This window comes from Maniola hyperantus, chromosome 16 (assembly GCF_902806685.2).
Source record: "Maniola hyperantus chromosome 16, iAphHyp1.2, whole genome shotgun sequence".
NCBI lineage: Eukaryota > Metazoa > Arthropoda > Insecta > Lepidoptera > Nymphalidae > Maniola > Maniola hyperantus.
This window is the reverse complement of record NC_048551.1, coordinates 496434-516839: the sequence shown is the minus strand read 5'-3', so window position 1 is coordinate 516839 and position 20406 is coordinate 496434. Positions and strand designations below refer to the sequence as shown.

Here is a 20406-nt window from a genome sequence, read left to right as displayed (position 1 = left end):
TAAAATAAATGTTTTAAAACAAGTATGTAAAGAGATTTTTTTATTAAAAAATAACAGAACTTCAGATTTCTGAAACAAAGTCCTTCAACTACAGAAATTACAAAGTCAAAATCCAACAAAAACCACCATTTAGAAAATTTGATAAGATTGAAAAGATAATGTTTATAATATTATATCTAATATTATGTTGACGTTCCTATTCTTTAGACTAAATAATTTAATCTATAGTAAACTCACCCATAATAAGTGATAGCCTAGTGGTTAAGACGTCGGCCTCTCAGTTGGGGGATGCGGGGAATGATCCTGGACACGCAGAGTTATGACTAGTAGATTATGGCCAAACCCTTCTCATTCCGAGAGGAGACCCATGCTCAGTAGTAAGCTAGCGATGAGTTGATGATAATGATGGTGATGATGAAACCTACCCATGTGAAGTCCGAATGAGTCATTTATTAATAAAATTTAAAATCTGCGGTCTTGACTGCGCATGACAGACCAATCTTGTCCACGGTGAAAGAACCGTCTGTAATAAAAAAAATATGAAAATATTATTTAGTAAAATTAAAAAATATTCTAGCAAGGACGAGTAGACAGACAGACAGACAAACAGACACACTTTCGCATTTTTAATATTAGTATGGATTTATACACGAATGAATCACAGTTCACATTTATTTTAAAGTCGGTAAAGAAATTATAATTTAAAATCACCCACCTATTGGGAACCACTGAGTAGTAGGTAGCCCAGATTCAAGCCTCATGGCTGCAATGGCTGCTCTCAATGCAAAAGATACTACAACTCCCATACACGTAGCCGGTTCGCCAGTTGCTAAAATCAGTGATACGTTATTGGCTTCCAACACTACAGTATTAGAATTTTTGCAAGGTTTTAAATTTAAAAAAATCACCTTTCGATCCAAGAATAACATCACTACTAAAAGACCGTTGTCTAAAATAAACACGCAAATCTTGTGGAATATCTCTGGCTTGAGGCACCCAGTAATCCCAAGTTCTATTCGTAAGCAACTCTCCTGTGTTAGGATCAAACACTAAATTTTCACAAGTCCAATAACCAGTTCCCATGATGAAAGCACCTTCTACCTTAAATACATAAACATATTTAGTTTCTGCTTGAAATGCTGTTTTTATTTCATGAAAATTAAAAGTTATTCAACTTACTTGCCCAACATCAATTTCAGGATTAACACTTCGACCAGCATCTTCAAGTATATCTGCTCTTATAAACTGCCACTCTCCGGTAAGTCCATCAACTTCGACTTCAGCCAGAGCTATTCCATAAATTGGATAATTCACAATATCTTGTGTGTTTGCTAAAGTGTGAACTTGTAAATCAATCTCCATTTCATAAGCCTTTTTAATTAATTCTTCCCAAGTGGGATTAGTTAGCTGACTCCTGACTGGCTCTAATCTTTTCAACAGTTCTTCACAACATCTTCGAACACCAATAATAACATTTTGAGACGACAAGCTGGAACCAGTCGGAAGGACATTTGGTCCAATTGTGGTATCGTTTGGCTTTATTTGAATTTTCTCCAAAGGTATTTTTAGAAAATAAGCACATACTTGAGCAGCTCTTGTATTTATCCCTTGGCCCATTTCAACACCGGCATGTGAAATTGCTACGCTACCGTCATCATTATAAACGGACATATTTATATCCAAATACTGATACCCTAAAGGGGTCCATCGAAGAAAACTGGGTCTTAAACCACGCTTCTTCCATCTATTCTCTGAATTGAATTTTTCAACTGCAGCTTTTCTTTCAGCGTATTGCGAGTTATTTTTCATCGTTTCTGCCATTTCTTGTAAATCACGGTGATTAACTGTATCTAAATTAGCCAAACGTACATCAAATGGGTCCAAATTTAACTTATAAGATATTCTTTCTAGTATAACTTCCGCCATAGCTATGTTTTCCAAAGAACCTAATAGATAGTATCAAAAATTATATTGATTTTTTTAATATAACTATTAAAATAATAAAATTGATGTGGTATAAAATCTTACCAGGAGAACGACACCAAGTGTTTGACGGGGTATCAGTCACTGCATTGTAAACTTTGTAATTCCAAGACTCTTTATTGTAACAATTATTGAATACATCAATACCCAACAAAAGTAAAGGTTCATTAAATACATAACCATTATCGCCATACAGTTCACAATTTACGTACTGAATAACGCCACTTCCATTTACTGCAATCTAAAACAGTAAGTAAGCTATTTAACTTTGCTCCGAAAATTAATAACTAAACCAATGAGTAAATCTGCATTTTTCTTCGGAATAATGAATTAATATCACGAAGTATTATTTTATGCAAGACATTTTAATTGAAGAAAGGTAAACATAATTAAAAAACAATATAGAATCATTATTAGAATTCGCGGTTTTATCGCTAATAGAAAATGCCTACCAAGCACCAAATAAGAAAAATACAAAAAGCATGTACAAGAGCTTAAAAGAAATTACCAAAATCGACAACAATAGCTGATTATATTGAGGAGTTCTAACAAGAGCGAAGTTTTTGAATGAAATGATGATGACCATATTTTATGGATAACTCAAAATATGGCTAAAGTTGTTTTTTGAAACTTTTAATTTAGATGTAAAAAAAAATATTTCTTAGTCAATACAAAAAAATATTTTTTTTACATCTAAATTAAAAGTTACTACAATTAGTAAGTGTCTACAGTAGAACTCAAAGTCAGCAAAATGTCTGATAGTTCTAATACTTACCTCAAAGTTTGTAGCACACGGCATTCTTTTTCCCATAGCTCTGAAGTTATTAGTAACAGATTGAATGAATCGACAAGGACGATTGAGTTTGTACGAGACCAAACCACAAGCTGTGGATATTTGGATAGAACGAGTTATTTTATACCCGAAACTGCCACCAAGCCGACGAACGTGAACGTCAATACTAAAAAAAATCATCGAGATTAACAAAACGATTATTGAAAAATCTAAATACGGGTATAACAAGATATAAAAGGAATTTCGTTTACAAAATATGAGGACTGCTATTTTTGTAAACGAAATTTGTTGTGTACTATTTAGGTCAAAAAGATGTTTGAATTAGAAGAGATTTTCATGTTGACGGCATGTTTTGTGATTTCAAAAAATGATGACGTAAACATTTTTTGGATGATATTTAAAAAAATTACCCATACCCAACCTTAGCCAAAGATAAAGGGCCTTTAGGTCCAACTAGTGAACTACTTTTATTTTCTAATGATTTTAAGCATTTTTCGCGGTTTAACATTATTATTTATATTTTAATATCGACACATAAAAACATCAAATCAATCGCGGTATGTACCCGTTATCTACATTAAAATATGCTTTTATTTTGATATCCCACACTTTAGGTTTCAAAAAATATCCAACAAGACATCTTAAAATCTTTGAGACCATTAAACTTGTCGGCAACATCAAAGACATAGAGTTTTGTAACCTTAAGAAAACATAACATATCAAATCACGGTCCTCATATTTTGCAAACAATGTCTCTTCTAAATCCGGCTCTTCTAAAATACCTGTTTTGATTTATTTTCAGTGCTCTATGAAGCACTTGCTGTGCTCCATCAATCCATTGCGATGCTAAATAAACTCTTAAACCTTCCTCAATCGGATGTGTTACACACACTAACGTTTCTATACTGAAGTGATACTGCCAGTAAATTGTATTGTCACCTTTTATTACATTTGTTATATCATTTCCAGTTTTCGTCGCCACGATTGAGTTTAGCAAGGTAACTTTGGTAGGGTCATTTTTAGCTATTTTCACATCGGTAACAGGCCTTCTCGTATTTATGTAAGTTACATGAACTAAACTAGCAGCTCTTTGTGCTATACTTTGAGATTCAGCTACTATAATACCCAGAGGTTGATTGAAATATTTGACTTCTCCGTTGCATAGTAACTCTTCATTTATGGTGTTAAATATGTTAGGGGGCGGTGTAAAACTATTTTCGCCAGGTATATCTGCCGCCGAATAGAATGCAATAACTCCAGGTTCTTGCTATGAAGGATGAAAATACATATAATTTAAAAAGATTAGTAGGTAATAAATTCTCAAATTTTTAGATTCAAGTGTAATTATTAAAAAACAGACATTTTGCTTACCAAAGCTGGGCCAGGATCGATTTTATCTATTGTTCCCAAAGCTACTGTAGTTAGAACAAATGCTGCAAAGACTTCTCTTGGAAGAGATGGTACATCTTCTGTGTATGTAGCTTCGCCTGCACATTGTATCTAAAATGAATTCTATATCAAAACAGTTTTTGTATCAAAATATTTTTTCCACTCCTTTTTTAAGAAGGGTACTAAACACTTAACATTGAGAAAACATATAAAATACTAAAGAAAAAATGATGTACTTACTAATGCTTCAAGTTTAGGAATGGCTTGATTCAGCGGCCATAGCGAAGGATTAGTGTCAAATATTTGGCGTCCTTCTGAAACAGGTCTCGTTTCGTTCAGCTTTATAGCTCCGGACACATACCTCTGATTAAGTATGTCTGATGGACATATTGAAAGAAGACCCTGCAATACACAATTTAAGAATCGAGCAAAAGGATAGTGAAATCCTCTGCTAGTTTACCACAAGACGCAATGACACAATGCAGTCGTGAGCACTGTTAGGATGTGGTATGGATTTGTGGTAGGATCTAGTTTAAAAATTATAATTATTGCTATACCATATCAAAGCTAAGAAGTATAAAATATATATCAAAAAAATGAAGTTAAAATTAATGTAGAATTATAAACTGACAAAATATTGTAAAATAATCATAAATTTAGGATTTTATTTTATAATTATTCATAAAATTTACGATATACTATTAGACATATATATTTTAGGTAGTTTACAAATAAAATCAACAAGGTGCGCGCTGATTGAATAATTAATAACTCCATAAACTAATCAGTTTAGTCGGGGTAGATTATAAACTATCAGAAATCGTAATCAGGTAAACTATCCAATGCGTATTATTATCCATTAGCAAACATTTCTCAGTTTACAAATCACCGATGCTCATAATGATTATAATCGGGTGCAGAAACATTATTTTAGTCTATAACATTAATAAAAAAACTTTCCCATTTCATTTTCTTTACCTTGTAAAATAATCCCAAAGCAACTCCTCGTCTGTATTCAACTGGTGGATCAGGAAGGCTTTCTGTTACCACCATCTCGTTCCGTAATACATCTATAGCTCCTTGTAACGTTTCATTCCTGAACAAGCTTTTTCCAATTAAATATTTTTCAGTATTCGTCGCTCGGATAAATGTTGGAGAAAGACCTCCGTAGACTATTCTACAGCCTAGGACTTTGGCTGATGGGTCAATTTTATAAATAAAGCCAGCGTGAACCAGAGCATGTGCGTTCTGTGCTCGAGGCATAATCTAAAATTCATTTTCAAATAAATTTAATTTCTTTCACGTATCTAAATTACCCTTATTATGAATGCGAAAGTGTGTTTGTTTGTTGGTTTGTTGGTTTGTCCTTCAATCACGTCGCAACGGTGCAACGGATTGACGTGATTTTTGGCATGGGTATAGATAAAGATCTGCAGAGTGACATAGGCTACTTTTTATTTCGGAAAATCAAAGTTCTCACGGGATTAATAAAAAACCTAATTCTACGCGAATGAAGTCGCGGGCATCAGCTAGTTAGTTAATAAATGCATAATAACTAGTAAATAAAGCGTCTACTTATTCTACCTTGTAGGTTACTAATTTATGCTCATAACTTAGCGGTGGCAAAAGAACATTCATAATGATTTTGCCCGTCATATCTTCATTCAAAAAATTTTGCATTGTCAAAATTTTATATGTTGCGGCAGATACCACTGAAAATGATAAGAAAAAGAAGCAGTTAGTGTTAATTATAAAAGCTTTCGTAATGAACATTTTAAAAATACACGAAATTAGCATAGATCAATGGATGTAATAAATACTCACTTATTTTTAATTGAGCACCAACAGTCTCGAAAAGCAGAAAAATATCTGACTTAAAGTCACGATGACGGTGTTTCAACATCAAATTGCCTGCAATAGTCCCTAGCTAGTAGAAACAATAGGAAATTCCATTAAACAAATGACATTATAGAAGTTACACGAAATCTTATATGTAAAAGGATAAGGTGACTGACTGACTAATCTATCAACGCACAGCTCAAACTACTGCACAGATAGGGCTGAAATTTGGCATGCAGATACCTATTATGACGTAGGCGTCCGCTAAGTAAGGATTGTTGAAAATTAAACCTCTAAAGGGGTGAAATAGGGATTTGAAATTTGTGTAGTCCACGCGGACGAAGTCGCGAGCATAAGCTAGTAATATCTTTGAAACTGTACGGGAGCGATGTGCAGGCAGGCTTGACCGTACCAAAGGGAGATCTCCCACCAAGCGGTTGGCTATGCTCGGTGGCGCCAGCTGATGGTTGTATCTTGAAACTTCTATATATAGTCCAGATTGAAGAAAATTCCGTTAGTGCGAGTACTGTCGGCGGTACATTTATTCAGGACTACGCCATGAAATGTTATCGATTGAACAGCGCCATCTAGTTCCTACTGTGGCAACCGCCACAGAGTCAAAAAAACAACTATTCGAAAAGCATACATACGTTTCTAATTGTAACGTGAGCAACAAGATTAATGTGATCATTAAGCACTCTGAGATAGTCAAAATTATCAAAACTGGAGACAGCTTTAAATATATCTAGAACTTCGGTAAGAGTAACTCCAGCACCAAGCACTAAATTCTGGTCCATGTAGTAACTTTTTAATTCTGATATGCAACTGATATCTATAAGCATTTTCGGATATTCCAAAATTGGATATACACCTAAAAAGTAAAATGGTCTATTAATCTAAGAAAAACACATGTTACTATTTTATATACAGTATTATTTTGTACTACTTAAGCATTTGTAGTTATTAATTATTCATCTTCTACAACTCTATAGGTATTATTATCGATAGTTTTAATAACATTATCATTTCTTCTTAGATTTAGTTAGACCTAATCTGCTACATTTTTAGGGTTCCGTATCTCAAAAGGAAAACGGAACTATAAGGATAAGATCACTTCGTTGTATGTATGTCTGTCTGTCTGTCTGTCAAGAACCCGTTAACTTAGAATCATGAAATTTGGCAGGTAGGTAGGTCTTATAGCAGACAAAAGGGGAAAAAATCTGAATTGTGGTCATGAACTAATAATTAGTATTTTCAATTTTCGAAGTAAGATAACTATATCAAGTGGGGTTTCATATGAATGGGCTTCACTTGTGCATTCTTAAACAGATTTTTATTTTTATTTTTTTTCATCGTAGTTTTTGATTTATCGTGCAAAAAATCGAAAAAATTCGACTGTAGTACGGAACCCTCGGTGCGCGAGCCTGACTCGCACTTGGCCGGTTTTTTTACCTTTTCCTGTATTTCCAGCAACAAGCATGTAAGAATGAGTCCCTCTTTGTTGCCATATAACAAACACTTCCAATAACGTAAATACTCTATACCAGTCTCTATCATCACATAATCTTATGTGCAATGTTTCACTTATAACTTCATTCCGAGATACCACACACCAGTCGTGTTCATCACAACTAGTCTCAGAGCAGACTTCTCCAGACTTTTCACATACTTTCAAATCTTCAATATCTGGTATATCCAAAGGGTTAGGGGCATCTGACGCAAATTTCTTGAAGGCATCACATATTGGTCTGTATCCTGTACATCGACAAACATTGCTACCTAGTGATTTTTCGATTTCAATCATTGTCAGTTTTCGTGATTTCATCAGACTGAAAATGAAGCATTCAATTAGTGTAAATTATAAATACCCAAATTACACGATTCCCTTACACTGATTCAATAGTTCTGCACTAGAATGAACATAGAGAGTTATGGACTTATAAAATTACTATACTAAATTGCTCTTTGGAATCGGTACTGTTTTTTTGTTACAATAGATTTTCTAGTGCTGGATTTTATCACCAGATTTGCTACTGCGATAATGTCACTTACTATAATAGTAAAACTAATAGGTGCTTCAATAGAATAGAAATAGAAAGCTTAATTTTTATTTAAATAAACTTCAACAGCAAGTACCTGCTTCTGAATTTGTCAGAGGAATTTACCATCAATGGCTCAGTAACCTAAAGAGATCTTGGTTTTTAACATTGGAAGCTGTCATTCATGCATTATGACATAATAATGACTATTATTCCTCTTTCCCCTCCAACTAAGCATAAAGCTTGTGTTAAGAGTAGGTACAACAATAGAGCAACGGATGGGGTTTGAACCGCCACGCCGACCTTTCGCATTTCAGTAAGCTCCTCAATTGTTGAGCTATTGAGGCTATAATTGCGCCACTTCATCATTGCAGAAGTAATAAAAATATAAAATTTTCATTTTACCTATACATATATAATGTGTTTATAAACACTCTTGTGAAATAAAAGATCTTGCGTTGCTCTGTAAAGAGTATTATGTTTTATTAACGCCCTGACATTTTACAAGAACCAAACACATAAGTTGTTAAAGATTATCTTACCTGTAAAGAGAAACAACAATTGAAGCTATTATTTCACTGTTATTAGGTATTGTTTAAACTTTAAATTCTAATTTTATATTATAATTCGAAATTCACTCGCACAGCTAACGTTTTAATAAAATAACAACCTGACAGTTGACACTTGACAGCTCTCTCGGGTCAATGCGCGGCAGATTCAAATTATGTGATCATAGACATAGATAAGTGATGACATTGACATAGACAAATAAATGAAGAGAAATAAATGGGCTTCCTAAGGTCATTTATACATATTCATGACCATCCCCGGAGAGCAGTACCCACACTGTGACCCGTTTGTCTCCGCGAGGGTTTTCTGCAGAGGATGATACCCATCCAACCGGTTTCCAACTTTCTCTATAGTTTCGATTTCCCAGTCCTGACATGATGTTATCAAAACCATGCACTGAAAAAATTATGATGGACAATTTAATAGATGTTGACCGTTTAACATGTTTAAAATGTGTAAGTACATCGGGAAAAGTTGGACAGCAAATAACGATTGAAAATGAATTCAAAAATATTAGTATAGTTATAGAAAACAAAAAAAATATCATTTACCGAGATACGATTAGGAGGCAGGAAAGTTTGGAACTGGATTATACGGGGTCGGTGTCAGATAGACAACAAAATATAGACAGAGACGTAAGAATCACCACGTACATCACTGATAATGACAGATATTAACTAAATAATAAAACTGTTTACCCAATAGTAAGTACTAAGTAGTATTACAAAATATAAATATTGTTGAAGCATACTCAGTTTGGTAGAGATTTAACTAAACGATTTACTTAACTAATTAGCAAAGCGAAAATAAATATCCTGACTCACTGACTGACTGACTCATCTATACGCAGCCCAATCCCTTACTCCAGCAGAGTGGTGGTGGAACTGTCGTGAACTGTAGTATAGTATAGACTTACAGAATTGACGCCTCATGGAACATCTCCATTGCATTTGGCGGCGCTGACGATGCAGGCGCCGCAACCGCCTTCCAAGCAGTTGTACTTCGTCCCGCGGAGGTTCAGGCTCCGATGGAGGTACTCCAGCAGAGTGGTGGTGGAATTGTCGTGAACTGTGGTATAGTATAGTCTTACAGAATTGACGCCTCGTGGAACATCTCCATGGCATTTGGCGGCTCTGACGATGCAGGCGCCGCAACCGCCTTCCAAGCAGTTGTACTTCGTCCCGCGGAGGTTCAGGCTCCGATGGAGGTACTCCAGCAGAGTGGTGGTGGAATTGTCGTGAACTGTGGTATAGTATAGTCTTACAGAATTGACGCCTCGTGGAACATCTCCATGGCATTTGGCGGCGCTGACGATGCAGGCGCCGCAACCGCCTTCCAAGCAGTTGTACTTCGTCCCGCGGAGGTTCAGGCTCCGACGGAGGTACTCCAGCAGAGTGGTGGTGGAACTCACTTCAGATCCAACTATAATAACATATTTTTTTCTACTATTAAAAGTTAACCTTGACTGCAATTTCATCTGATACAAAATATATTTAATAAAACGACTCCCAAAATCACTACAACCAGGATTCAGGAGTTGGAGCCAGATTTTTTTATGGGACCATTACGGAAACTTCAGCTGTTGATAAAAAAAAAATTTTGCAAATTGGTGCAGAAACCTTGAAATAATCGGTGTACATACATAGCTACATAAATACATTTTTTTTAAAACGGGCCGAATTGAGAACCACCTCCTTCCGAATACGAAAAATCTGAAGCCCCTGCATTTGTGGCTAGGCATAAAGAAATCTTATTTTTTATGTTGCTGATATTGAGGTTATATTTAATTAATACTTCTTTAATCAAAATAAATGGATGTTTACGATTCTTTCTGTAATTGTGGATATTTTCAATGATAGGGTGAAATAAAAGTTGTAGTAAAACATATAAATCGTAAAAAATAACACATTTTTTTAAAAATCAATTTAGGTTTTGACACGACGCGACGCCACAAAAGAGAGCCCGTTCACGGGCAATCTCCTTTGACGGAGTTATGGAGTAAAATCGATAAATACTATTTATTACCCATTGAAGAGCATAATGTGCAACATGTTACCTACCTGATGGTACAACCTTTATAGAAAAAAAAGAATTTTGAAAATTGGTTCTTTGGCAGAGTTATGCAGTACAATCGATAAAAAATTTGATCCCGTATCCCGACAAATCCCTAATTGTTTCGGGATAAAAACTACCCTATATGTTAACCCGGAGTATCAGCTACCAATGTACTAAATTTCATTTAAATCCGTTCAGTAGTTTTCGCGTGATGCGCGCACATACAGATAGACAGACAGACAAAAATCCTAGAAAAAATAGTTTTGGAGTCTTTATCGATAATAATGTTTCCTCCGATTAAAATTTTCAAAATATATTTCATATACGGAATTCGTCCAGTTACAGTTTTATTATAAGTAGGTATAGATACTAGCTTATGCTCGCGACTTCGTCCGTGGAATACATACCTTTCAAACACCCATTTAACCCACTTAAGAGATGGAATTTCGAAAAATCCTTTCTTAGTGGATACCCACTCTTTACAAAGAACTCCCCCTCCAAATTTCATGTCTCTAGGATGAGCGGCTTAGGCTGTGTGTGCATATATTATGTATAAGTATATATCAGTCAGTCAGGACTTTGAATTTTATGTATAAAAGATAGACTAAAGACTAATATTATAAAATATGTGGTTGTTACTTTGTTAATCTAGTATCTGAATATATAAAAGGAAAAGGTGACTGACTGACTGACTTCCGCCGAACGTAGACGTCCGCTGAAAAGGATTTTTTTGAAAGTGCGCACTGCACTTCCGTCATCCGAGTTCTATCCGTCATCCGTAAGAATACCAGCGATTATCTACGACATACTATATCATAAGCCATCATATAAAACAAAAAGGAACGTATTATCTCGGACTCGGATCGGATGAGGTCAGGCTCGCGCAACGAGGGTTCTGTACTACAGTCGTATTTTTTCGACATTTTGCACGATAATTCAAAAACTATGATGCATCAAAATAAATAAAAATCTGTTTTAGAATGCACAGGTGAAGCCCTTTCATATGATACCCCACTTGATATAGTTATCTTACTTCGAAATTGAAAATAATTAATTGTGAATTCATGACCACAGTTTAATTTTTTTTTGTGTGATGTAACTACAAATTCACGGTTTTCAGATTCGTCCCCTAATGTCTGCTATAAGACCTACCTATCTGCCGAATTTCATGATTCTAGGTCAACGGGAAGTACCGTGTAGGTTTCTTGACAGACCGACAGACAGACAGACATCAAAGTGATCCTGTAAGGATTCCATTTTTCCTTTTGAGGTACGGAACCCTAACAAGAAAAAATAAGCTAGTATCAGTACCCTTATTATAAATGTGAAAATGTGTTTGTTTGCCCTTCAATCACGTCGCAACGTTACAACGGATTGACGTGATTTTCTGCATGGGTATAGATAAAAACCTGGAGAGTGACATAGGCTACTTTTTATCCCGGAAAATCAAAGAGTTCCCACGGGATTTTTAAAAAACCTAATTGCACGCGCATCAGCTAGTAGAATATAAATATGATTTTCAACGTACCCGAATAGCGGCACCCGTTGACTTGGAAAGTGACTTTGTCCATGACCGCAACGCCAAAGCGAACCCGACGCACTGAAACGAGTTCTACAAACACGCTCAATCATCTTTGCTATGTAGATTAGGTCATAAAAAAATTTTAACATGCATTCGTTTGCGACTCCGTTCACTTTTTTAGGGTTTCGTACGTCCGAATGAAAAAACAGAACCTTTAATGATCACTCGTGTGTCTGTCTGCCTGTTCAAAGTCAAATGATTTATTCAAAATCTCTACGTATAAAAATGAATCGCTGAATGTGTTGCTGATCGCAAATCTCGAGAACAGCTGAACCGATTTCGCTAATTCCTTTTTCATAATATTCCTTGAAGTACGAGGATGGTTCTTACGGATAGAAAAATTTAAAAAAATCCTGATAAATAATCGACTGTTAGGCGGTTCTAGTAGCTAGTAGGTAATAAATTACTCTTTTTGATAGTCAAATGTTGGATTTGTACGATATAGTGGTGATAATTATTACGCAAACATAAAACTAAAGCTACGAGGGTTCCAAACGCGCCCAGGTCTGAGAAGAACCCACAACAAACTCAGCCGGGTATTCTTTTTATTATCACCACTTTACAAAATAATATATTTATTTAAATCTTAAACCATAAATCTTAACAATATACAATGTCAGTAACATAGTTAGTAAGAACGTATGAATAGGCCGCGTGACAACCCCTGTAATATTAAATAATGTATTATACAGTGGGTTAACTTTCCCATTCCTAAGTATTATAGTTGATGGAAGAAGTCTATAAACACTCTATAGTTTGTAAATCGCGGGGTAAATCTCTCAATATCGTGCATATAAACTTACATATTCATCGCACGGAACCCTCTCCAAGCGAGTTTAACTCACACTTGTCCAGTTTATTATTCACTAGATAATGCCCGCGACTTTGTCCGCGTGGTTTTTAGGTTTTTAAAAAATCCCAGGGGGAAATCTTTGATTTTCCGGGATAAATAGTGGCCTATGTCCTTCCCCGGGATGTAAGCTAACTCTGTATCAAATTTCATCAAAATCGGTTAAACTGTTGGGCCGTGAAAAGCTAGCAGACAGACAGACAGAAAGACAGACAGACCGACACACTTTCGCATTTATAATATTAGTATGGATTGTCCAGTTCATTTTTAGGGTTCCGTACCTCAAAAGGAAAAACGGAACCCTTATAGGATCACTTTGTTGTCTGTCTGTCTGTCCGTCTGTCTGTCAAGAAACCTTCAGGGTACTTCCCGTTGACCTAGAATCATGAAATTTGGCAGGTAGGTAGATCTTATAGCGGAGGACGCCTTATAGTAGAGGATGACGTTATGACCACGGAACAGAAAAAACAGTGGAAGTGCTAAGTAGGCGTGGCACGCGTGCCACAATTAAGCGTAGTTACGTAAAACTGATCCCAGTCGCGTTCTAACATCGCGTGGAGTTGGTAGTCTCGTGACAAATTCATATTGCCCTAGCAATGTTACTGTTCCGTTTTGGAGTGTAAAAATGATAGTAGGAGAAAAAATCTTAAAAATGGAGGTGTTTCGTATCATCGGTAAGCACGATTTTCATTGTTTTCTATAAAATCTTAATTTATTTCAATTTACTAATATTTAATAGAACGGTTAGTCAAAATCAACCTTAAACAATTAAGATAAAGTTTATTTTGGATTGATTCAATTCCGAAAGTACTTCGCTCCGTGTTCGCTACTCAAGTAGTGATGTGGCCAAGTCGAATATTGAATTTATCGATTGATATCGATACAAGGATATAAATAACTAGTAACGCAATAATTATAATTTATTAATGAGTGAGACGTTGCATTGATCACTAAATAGACATCAGTAGTTCCTCTAACCTTCATTTAAAATATTTTTAGGTTTCCCAAAGATGCAAGCATCAAAGAGAAATGGATAGATGCAACGGGTAGAGTTAATTGGATGCCAACCAAATCAAGCATGATATGCTCTGAACATTTTTTTAGAAGTCGATTTTATAATATCAAATAAAGGATATAGATATACGAAACCTACTGCGCTTCCATCAATGAAAATCGTTAAATTTTTTAATCAAGTAAGTAACCTTGTTTTATTTTATTACTTTCAGTAAGTATTGAAAATACTTGATATTATAATACAAAACAACACACCTCTTAGTTATATTTTTGTATGAAGATTGACTGACTAAATATCAAATTTAATTCATAAACACACTAATTAATTTTTCTCCTATTCATTTTTATATAGGTACTAGATGATGCCCGCGACTTCGTCCGCGTGGATTTAGGTTTTTAAAAATCCTGCGGGAACTTTTCAACTTTCCGGGATAAAAAGTAGCCTATGTCCTTTCCCGGGATGCAAGCTATCTCTGTACCAAATTTCATCAAAAACGGTTGAACGGTTGAGCCGTGAAAAGCTAGCAGACAGACAGACAGACAGACAGACAGACACACTTTCGCATTTATAATATTAGTACGGATTTATTCTCAAAATTTAATTTTGGTTTCAGCCACAAAATGATAAATGTGGTCACTCCAGGTTCTTCAAAAAGACAAAGTGATTCGGAGATTCCTGCGTCTAATCACGTTACCGATTTGATGAAGGCAATAGTTGAAATAGTTTATAGTTTTAGTTTTCTCTTATTTTAGAAGTTACAAGGGGGGGCGGGGGGGGAGACACATTTTACGACTTTGGAAGTGTCTCTCACGCAAACTACACAGACAGACAGAATGACGAATCTATAAGGGTTCCGTTTTTGCCATTCGGCTATCGCATTTATAAAATTAGTATGGATTTGGTACACGGGTAGCTTGCATCCTGGAAATTGACATAGGCAACTTTTTATCCCGGAAAATCAAAGAGTTCCCACGGGATTTATAAAAACGAAGTCACGGGCATCACCTAGCAACAATACACTTCGCTTGCGGTGACACTCGTAGGGACATCGTTTGGGTGTTTCTGTATCCTGATTCCTGGTGCCCTATTACTAATTACTAATTAGTTGAGTATTACGTATTAGTGTAATTTACGATTTTTTGCGACGCGACTTGTATTGTAAACAAGTGATAAATATTCCAACTTCCTTTTCCACGCAAAAAACCTTAATTTTTCCTTAATTAGGTAAATACCTACATTGACGTTCGTTAAACATTTTTTTTTATTATTTTTGTTCAAACATATTAAAACTAGAAAACATACGTACCTAAACTACCTCACAAAGAAGGACTAGATTCATGTGTGCAAAAAATCAAGTTTTTTGGCTTACGAGGCCTGATGGCGCAGTGGTGAGTGTTGTGGTCATATGAATGGGAGGTCCCGGGTTTGATTTCCGGCAATTTTAAAATTTGTAATATCTAAATAGGTTCATCAATTATCTCTCATCGCCGGCTCACTATTAACACGTCATCCTCCAGACCTCAAAAAATGAGATGGGGTTGGTTGGCCATAGTCCACCACGCTGTTCAAGTACGGATTTCAGAGTGAAGGAAAACATCGTGAGGAAACCTACATGTCTGAGAGGACATGTAGGTTTACCGTTATTATTCATGAGTTTTCTTGTAACGTGGGAAAATGTAGTTTAAAACACTTGCGTATAAAGTTAACATTTAATTACATAGTTACACTTAGTTACATATAACATTTATATATCAACCTTATATGGCTACATGGGGTTTATGCGGTACTTGCATTAGTATGGCTCCCGTACACATTGGGCCACAAAAGCCGCCGCCAGGCAAGACGTGGCGAATGTACGCCAGGACTCTCTAATTTAGGGTTAGATCACACAAAAAAAAATTAAATTGTGGTTATGAAATAATAATTAGTATTTTCAACTTTCGAAGTGAGTGACTATATCAAGTGGTGTATCATATGAAACCTGTACATTCTAAAACAGATTTTTATTTATTTTTATGCATCATAGTTTTTGAATTATCGTGCAAAATGTCGAAAAAATACGACTAGTACGGAACCCTCATTGCGCGAGCCTGACTCGCACTTGGCCGGTTTTTTGACAACGACCTCACCCAGTGGTAGTGGGCTTAGGAGAGCCGTACTACTTTAACTATTATTACTAGCTTATTCCCGCGACTTTGTCCGCGTGGACTACACAAATTTCAAACCCCTATTTCACCCCCTTAGGGTTGAATTTACAAAAATTCTTTCTTAGCGGATGCTTACGTCATAATAGCTATCGGCTTGCCAAACTCCAGCCCGATCCGTTCAATATTCGAGCTGTGCGTTGATAGATCAGTCACTCAGTCAATCCTTTTATATATTTAAAAAAAGAAGATAACTTGCAAACTAAAAAATGTTACCTCTCTTTATAATATTAGTATTATAGATTATTTAATTATTATTAATAGAATAGAATAGAATAGAATGTTTTTTTTTTATTCATGTAAACTTTTTAAAAGTGCTTATGAATAGTCAGGTTTAATTTACCACTGGTTCGGAATGCCGTTCCTACCGAGAAGAACCAGCAAGAAACTCGGCGGTTGCTCTTTTTAATTTTTCAATTTACAATGTTATTATACCGTACTATACAAGCCATTGCAGCCCCGTGCATTGCTGGAGCGAGTCAAATCCAAGCTTTTTTGTCGTTTACATAGTCTGCGACTGTATAATATGCTTTTTTTAGGAGCATACTTTTAACACACTTTTTAAACTTGTGTAAAGGCAAGTCTAAAATCTATCTATAAATTAATTAATGTATCTTCGCTAACAGACTTTACTTAAGTATTTAATTAATAGTGTTACTTTGTTGAATCGCAAGCACACAGCATAGATAATTTTTATAGGTTTGAGGCGAGACAAAAACAAAACACCAGTGTGAAAGAAATGAATAAAATAATTTAAGTAATTGAATTACAATTTTTCATTGTAAAAATATGATATTTATGATTTAACTAGCTTGTCTGCGCCACTTCGTTCGTGTGGACTGAAATAAATTGAAACCCCTATTTTAACTCCATAGGGGTAGCATTTTCAAAAATTCTTTCTTTTGCAGACGTCTAGTGTCTACGTCGTAATAACTAACTGCATGTCAACTTTCAGTCCTATCCGGCCAGCAGTTTGAGCTGTGCGATGATAGATCAGTCAGTCAGCTTTTCCTATTATAATACTCTACTCTATGTCCAAAAACCATGAATAATCTAATTTTATGATGATGACCCACTTGCTCGTTTGCGCGCTATTTTTGTTTAAAAAATCTTAGCTTCTGACACTAAAAGCTGCCACTCAAGCCTGTCCTGATGTGTGAAAGATGTAAAAGTATAAAATGTGTGTGGTAAGGTGGGAATGCCCTAACCTGAATACCATCAAGGCAAGACTGAATAGGAATATTCTCGGCAAGCGCGCTCCAACCTAGACCTCATAAAAAGCAAGCCTCACAATTAAAAGAAATACCCTTTTACCTGTACATATTCATGACCATCCCCGGGGAGCAGTACCCACACTGTGAACCGTTTTGTCTCCTGTTGCCGACTTTCTCTATAGTCTCGATGTCCCAGTCCTGACATGATGTTATCGAGACCATGCACTGGAAAGTGATGGTTATAAAAATACTGTTTGTTTCCTGCTAAGTACCTTTGAGGTAAGCGTAAATAGACATTTTCTAAGCAAGCGCGCTCTAATTTAGACTTCATCATTGCTTTCCAAATTATTGTTGCCAAACGCAAGCCTATCTTGTAATTTAAGAAAAACCTCGTTCTTTTTTTTTTGGCGCCGCAACCGCCTTCCAAACAGTTGTATTTCGTCCCGCGGAGGTTCAGGCTGCGACGGAGGTACACCAACAGAGTTGTGGTGGAACTCACTTCAGATCCAACTAGAAAAGAGTTTTTGAAGTAAAACTTCTTTAGGCGCAACTTGAGAGTAAACTCAGATCTTTTTTCGGATGGAAGTGACTTTCAAACGTCACTTTCGCGGAAAATGGCTACCAAATCAAACAGATGTTTTGAGGCTGCCATCTTTTATCATTTGTAAATGCAGTCTGGTACATAAGAAATGACGATATTTATCCTGACCTTCAAATTGAATACGTCTACAAAACATTACCAAAGCCCAAGCCCACGACCATAGGCTTCACCACCACGTCAACTCTTGCTGGCAAACTGAGCTCTGCTACTTACGCTGTTAGAAAGATTCGGCAGTTAACTGACGTGGAAACGGCAAAGATTTTGCTTATTTTCATAGTATCTATTATCACGTCTTAGGGAATGTAGGGAATAATAGGGAACCCCTTAATATGGGGTAAAGCGGCAGATATTGGGAGAATTTTTGTATCACAAAAAAGGGCAATACGCGCAATTTGTAACTTAAAACCACGCGATGCCCTTCGATAGAAGTACAAGGAAATAGGTATCCTAACAAGTAGCCTTTCAATATATTTACAATAGCATAATTTTTGTAAGACAAAATATTCTTAGTTACGAGAAAATTGGTGATCTACATGATAGTAGGCTAACCACTAGAAACCGTAATAAGCTTGCGACTCCGCCTCAGGAAAGTCCAAAAATCATTTGTAGGAATGGGTATAACCTTTTATAAGAAAATTCCGTAATCTATTCTATATTCGTGTAAAGAATTTGCCTTTACACGAGTTAAAAGAATCTATTAAAAGTATGCTCCTGAAAAAAACATATTACACAATCGAAGATTATTTAATTGGTAAATGAGAGTAGATTAGACCTGTCTTAACCCATTAGAGGTCAAATGAAAAGTACAAATATTTTTTTGGAACCACCTTTATTTATGTATTAATGCAGAACAAAGAAACATAAAATCAAAGAAAAAAATTATGAAAACATAGTTTTCAGCAAATTACAGGGGTGTACACAAATGAGTACACTGACCGTTTAAGTATGAAAATTTTCGAAACAATCTTTTTCGACACAAAGTGTTTTTAGGCACTTCTTACATTGCCAGCGCACTCTTGAATGACAAAGGACACACCGCAGCGGTTTTACAATTTTGGTGGGATAGTGTCCAATTCCATCTTGAGGCAGCCCTGGAACTACTGATGCAGACTGGCGCGATTTTCTTTGTTCACCTTGGCGTAGATAAAATCGTGCAATTTGACGGCGGAACGCGAGTTGATCCATGGGAGCATCATTAGTTTTCACATGTATACGCCAGGAATTAGCAATAACCATGTCCAACATATATGTAAATAGCACCCACCACCACTTTTTACCATGAACAGCAATTCGATATAGCGAGATGGACTGATCCAGTTCATCAACTCCACCCATATTTTTGTTATAATTTTGGAACAATCGTGGTATCGCCACGTCGGTCTTCTCTCGCTTTACTGGACACCATCGCTTGACAGTCCCTAGTGGTTCAATGCTATCGTAGTTGGTTGCCATTGTACACACACTATTATCTTTCCATCTTACCATAAGTACCTCACTTCGCTTGTCAAACCTGTAGTCGTAAGAGGCACGGTCTTTCTTTTTCATGTCCTTGGTGCTAGTCAGTGTACATTTTTTAGTTCTGTTTTCTCTTATAGTCCCTGTAGCACGGTAGCCTAGGTTTTTCAAGTCTACCAAAAGATCGTAGCTGGTAAAAAAGTTGTCAAAAAAGACCTCGTGATTTTCTGGGGTACAATTCAGTTTTTCCAATAAATTTTTGACAACGCGAGAACCCAATGGATCCGAAGTTATTACCTGGGATTTTCCACAGTAAAAATCAAACGAGTAACAGTATCCTGTAGAACTAGCCGCTACCCAGTTTTTATATCCGAATCGAACTGGTTTTCCACGAATAAACTGTTTAGCAGGGTGATGGCCAAAATATTTAACCATTGATTCGTCTACAGAGATACCATCATGAAATACACCCCACTGTAAAAACTTCTGCATAAGAGCATCGGCCAATGGTCTTATCTTGAACATTTTATCAGTCGAAGTTCCTGCCAAGTTGTTATCGACAAGATGAAGGTTTCTTTTTATATCTCGAAACCTATGCCTTGATATGGCTCGAGCAATCAGTTCCACGCGAATATCTTCGTCTAAACTCCAATACATTGGTTCTCGAGGTAGCTTGTGGTATCCAGATAATATCAAGACCCCCAAAAACTTTTTCAAATCACAAGAATCTAGCTGGAAATCATGTCTGTTGTTTTGATTTGAATAAAGTATACTATTAGATATAATGATATCAACAATATCTTCATCAAAGAGTTTT

The 20406-nt window shown here is 35.9% G+C and overlaps 1 protein-coding gene and 1 long non-coding RNA gene across 2 annotated transcripts; one reads left to right on the top strand and one right to left on the bottom strand.

The window, feature by feature from the left end:
- Nucleotides 1-452: 452 nt before the first annotated feature.
- LOC117989670 (uncharacterized) lies at nucleotides 453-12239 on the bottom strand. The gene is made up of 18 exons (XM_069503989.1): nucleotides 12197-12239; nucleotides 9878-10035; nucleotides 8855-9009; nucleotides 8132-8140; nucleotides 7457-7833; nucleotides 6655-6875; nucleotides 5990-6092; nucleotides 5750-5877; nucleotides 5144-5431; nucleotides 4406-4567; nucleotides 4148-4276; nucleotides 3559-4043; nucleotides 2759-2942; nucleotides 2029-2224; nucleotides 1180-1946; nucleotides 909-1101; nucleotides 716-829; nucleotides 453-523 (listed from the first exon to the last, which is right to left on the bottom strand). Exons 1-18 carry the CDS (start codon nucleotides 12237-12239, stop codon nucleotides 453-455), a joined length of 3783 nt encoding a protein of 1260 aa, XP_069360090.1.
- Nucleotides 12240-13644: 1405 nt separating this feature from the next.
- On the top strand, nucleotides 13645-14823 carry LOC138403453 (uncharacterized). The gene is made up of 3 exons (XR_011237713.1): nucleotides 13645-13774; nucleotides 14100-14275; nucleotides 14729-14823. It is a non-coding gene; the product is annotated as an uncharacterized lncRNA (long non-coding RNA).
- The last annotated feature ends 5583 nt before the right edge of the window (nucleotides 14824-20406 follow it).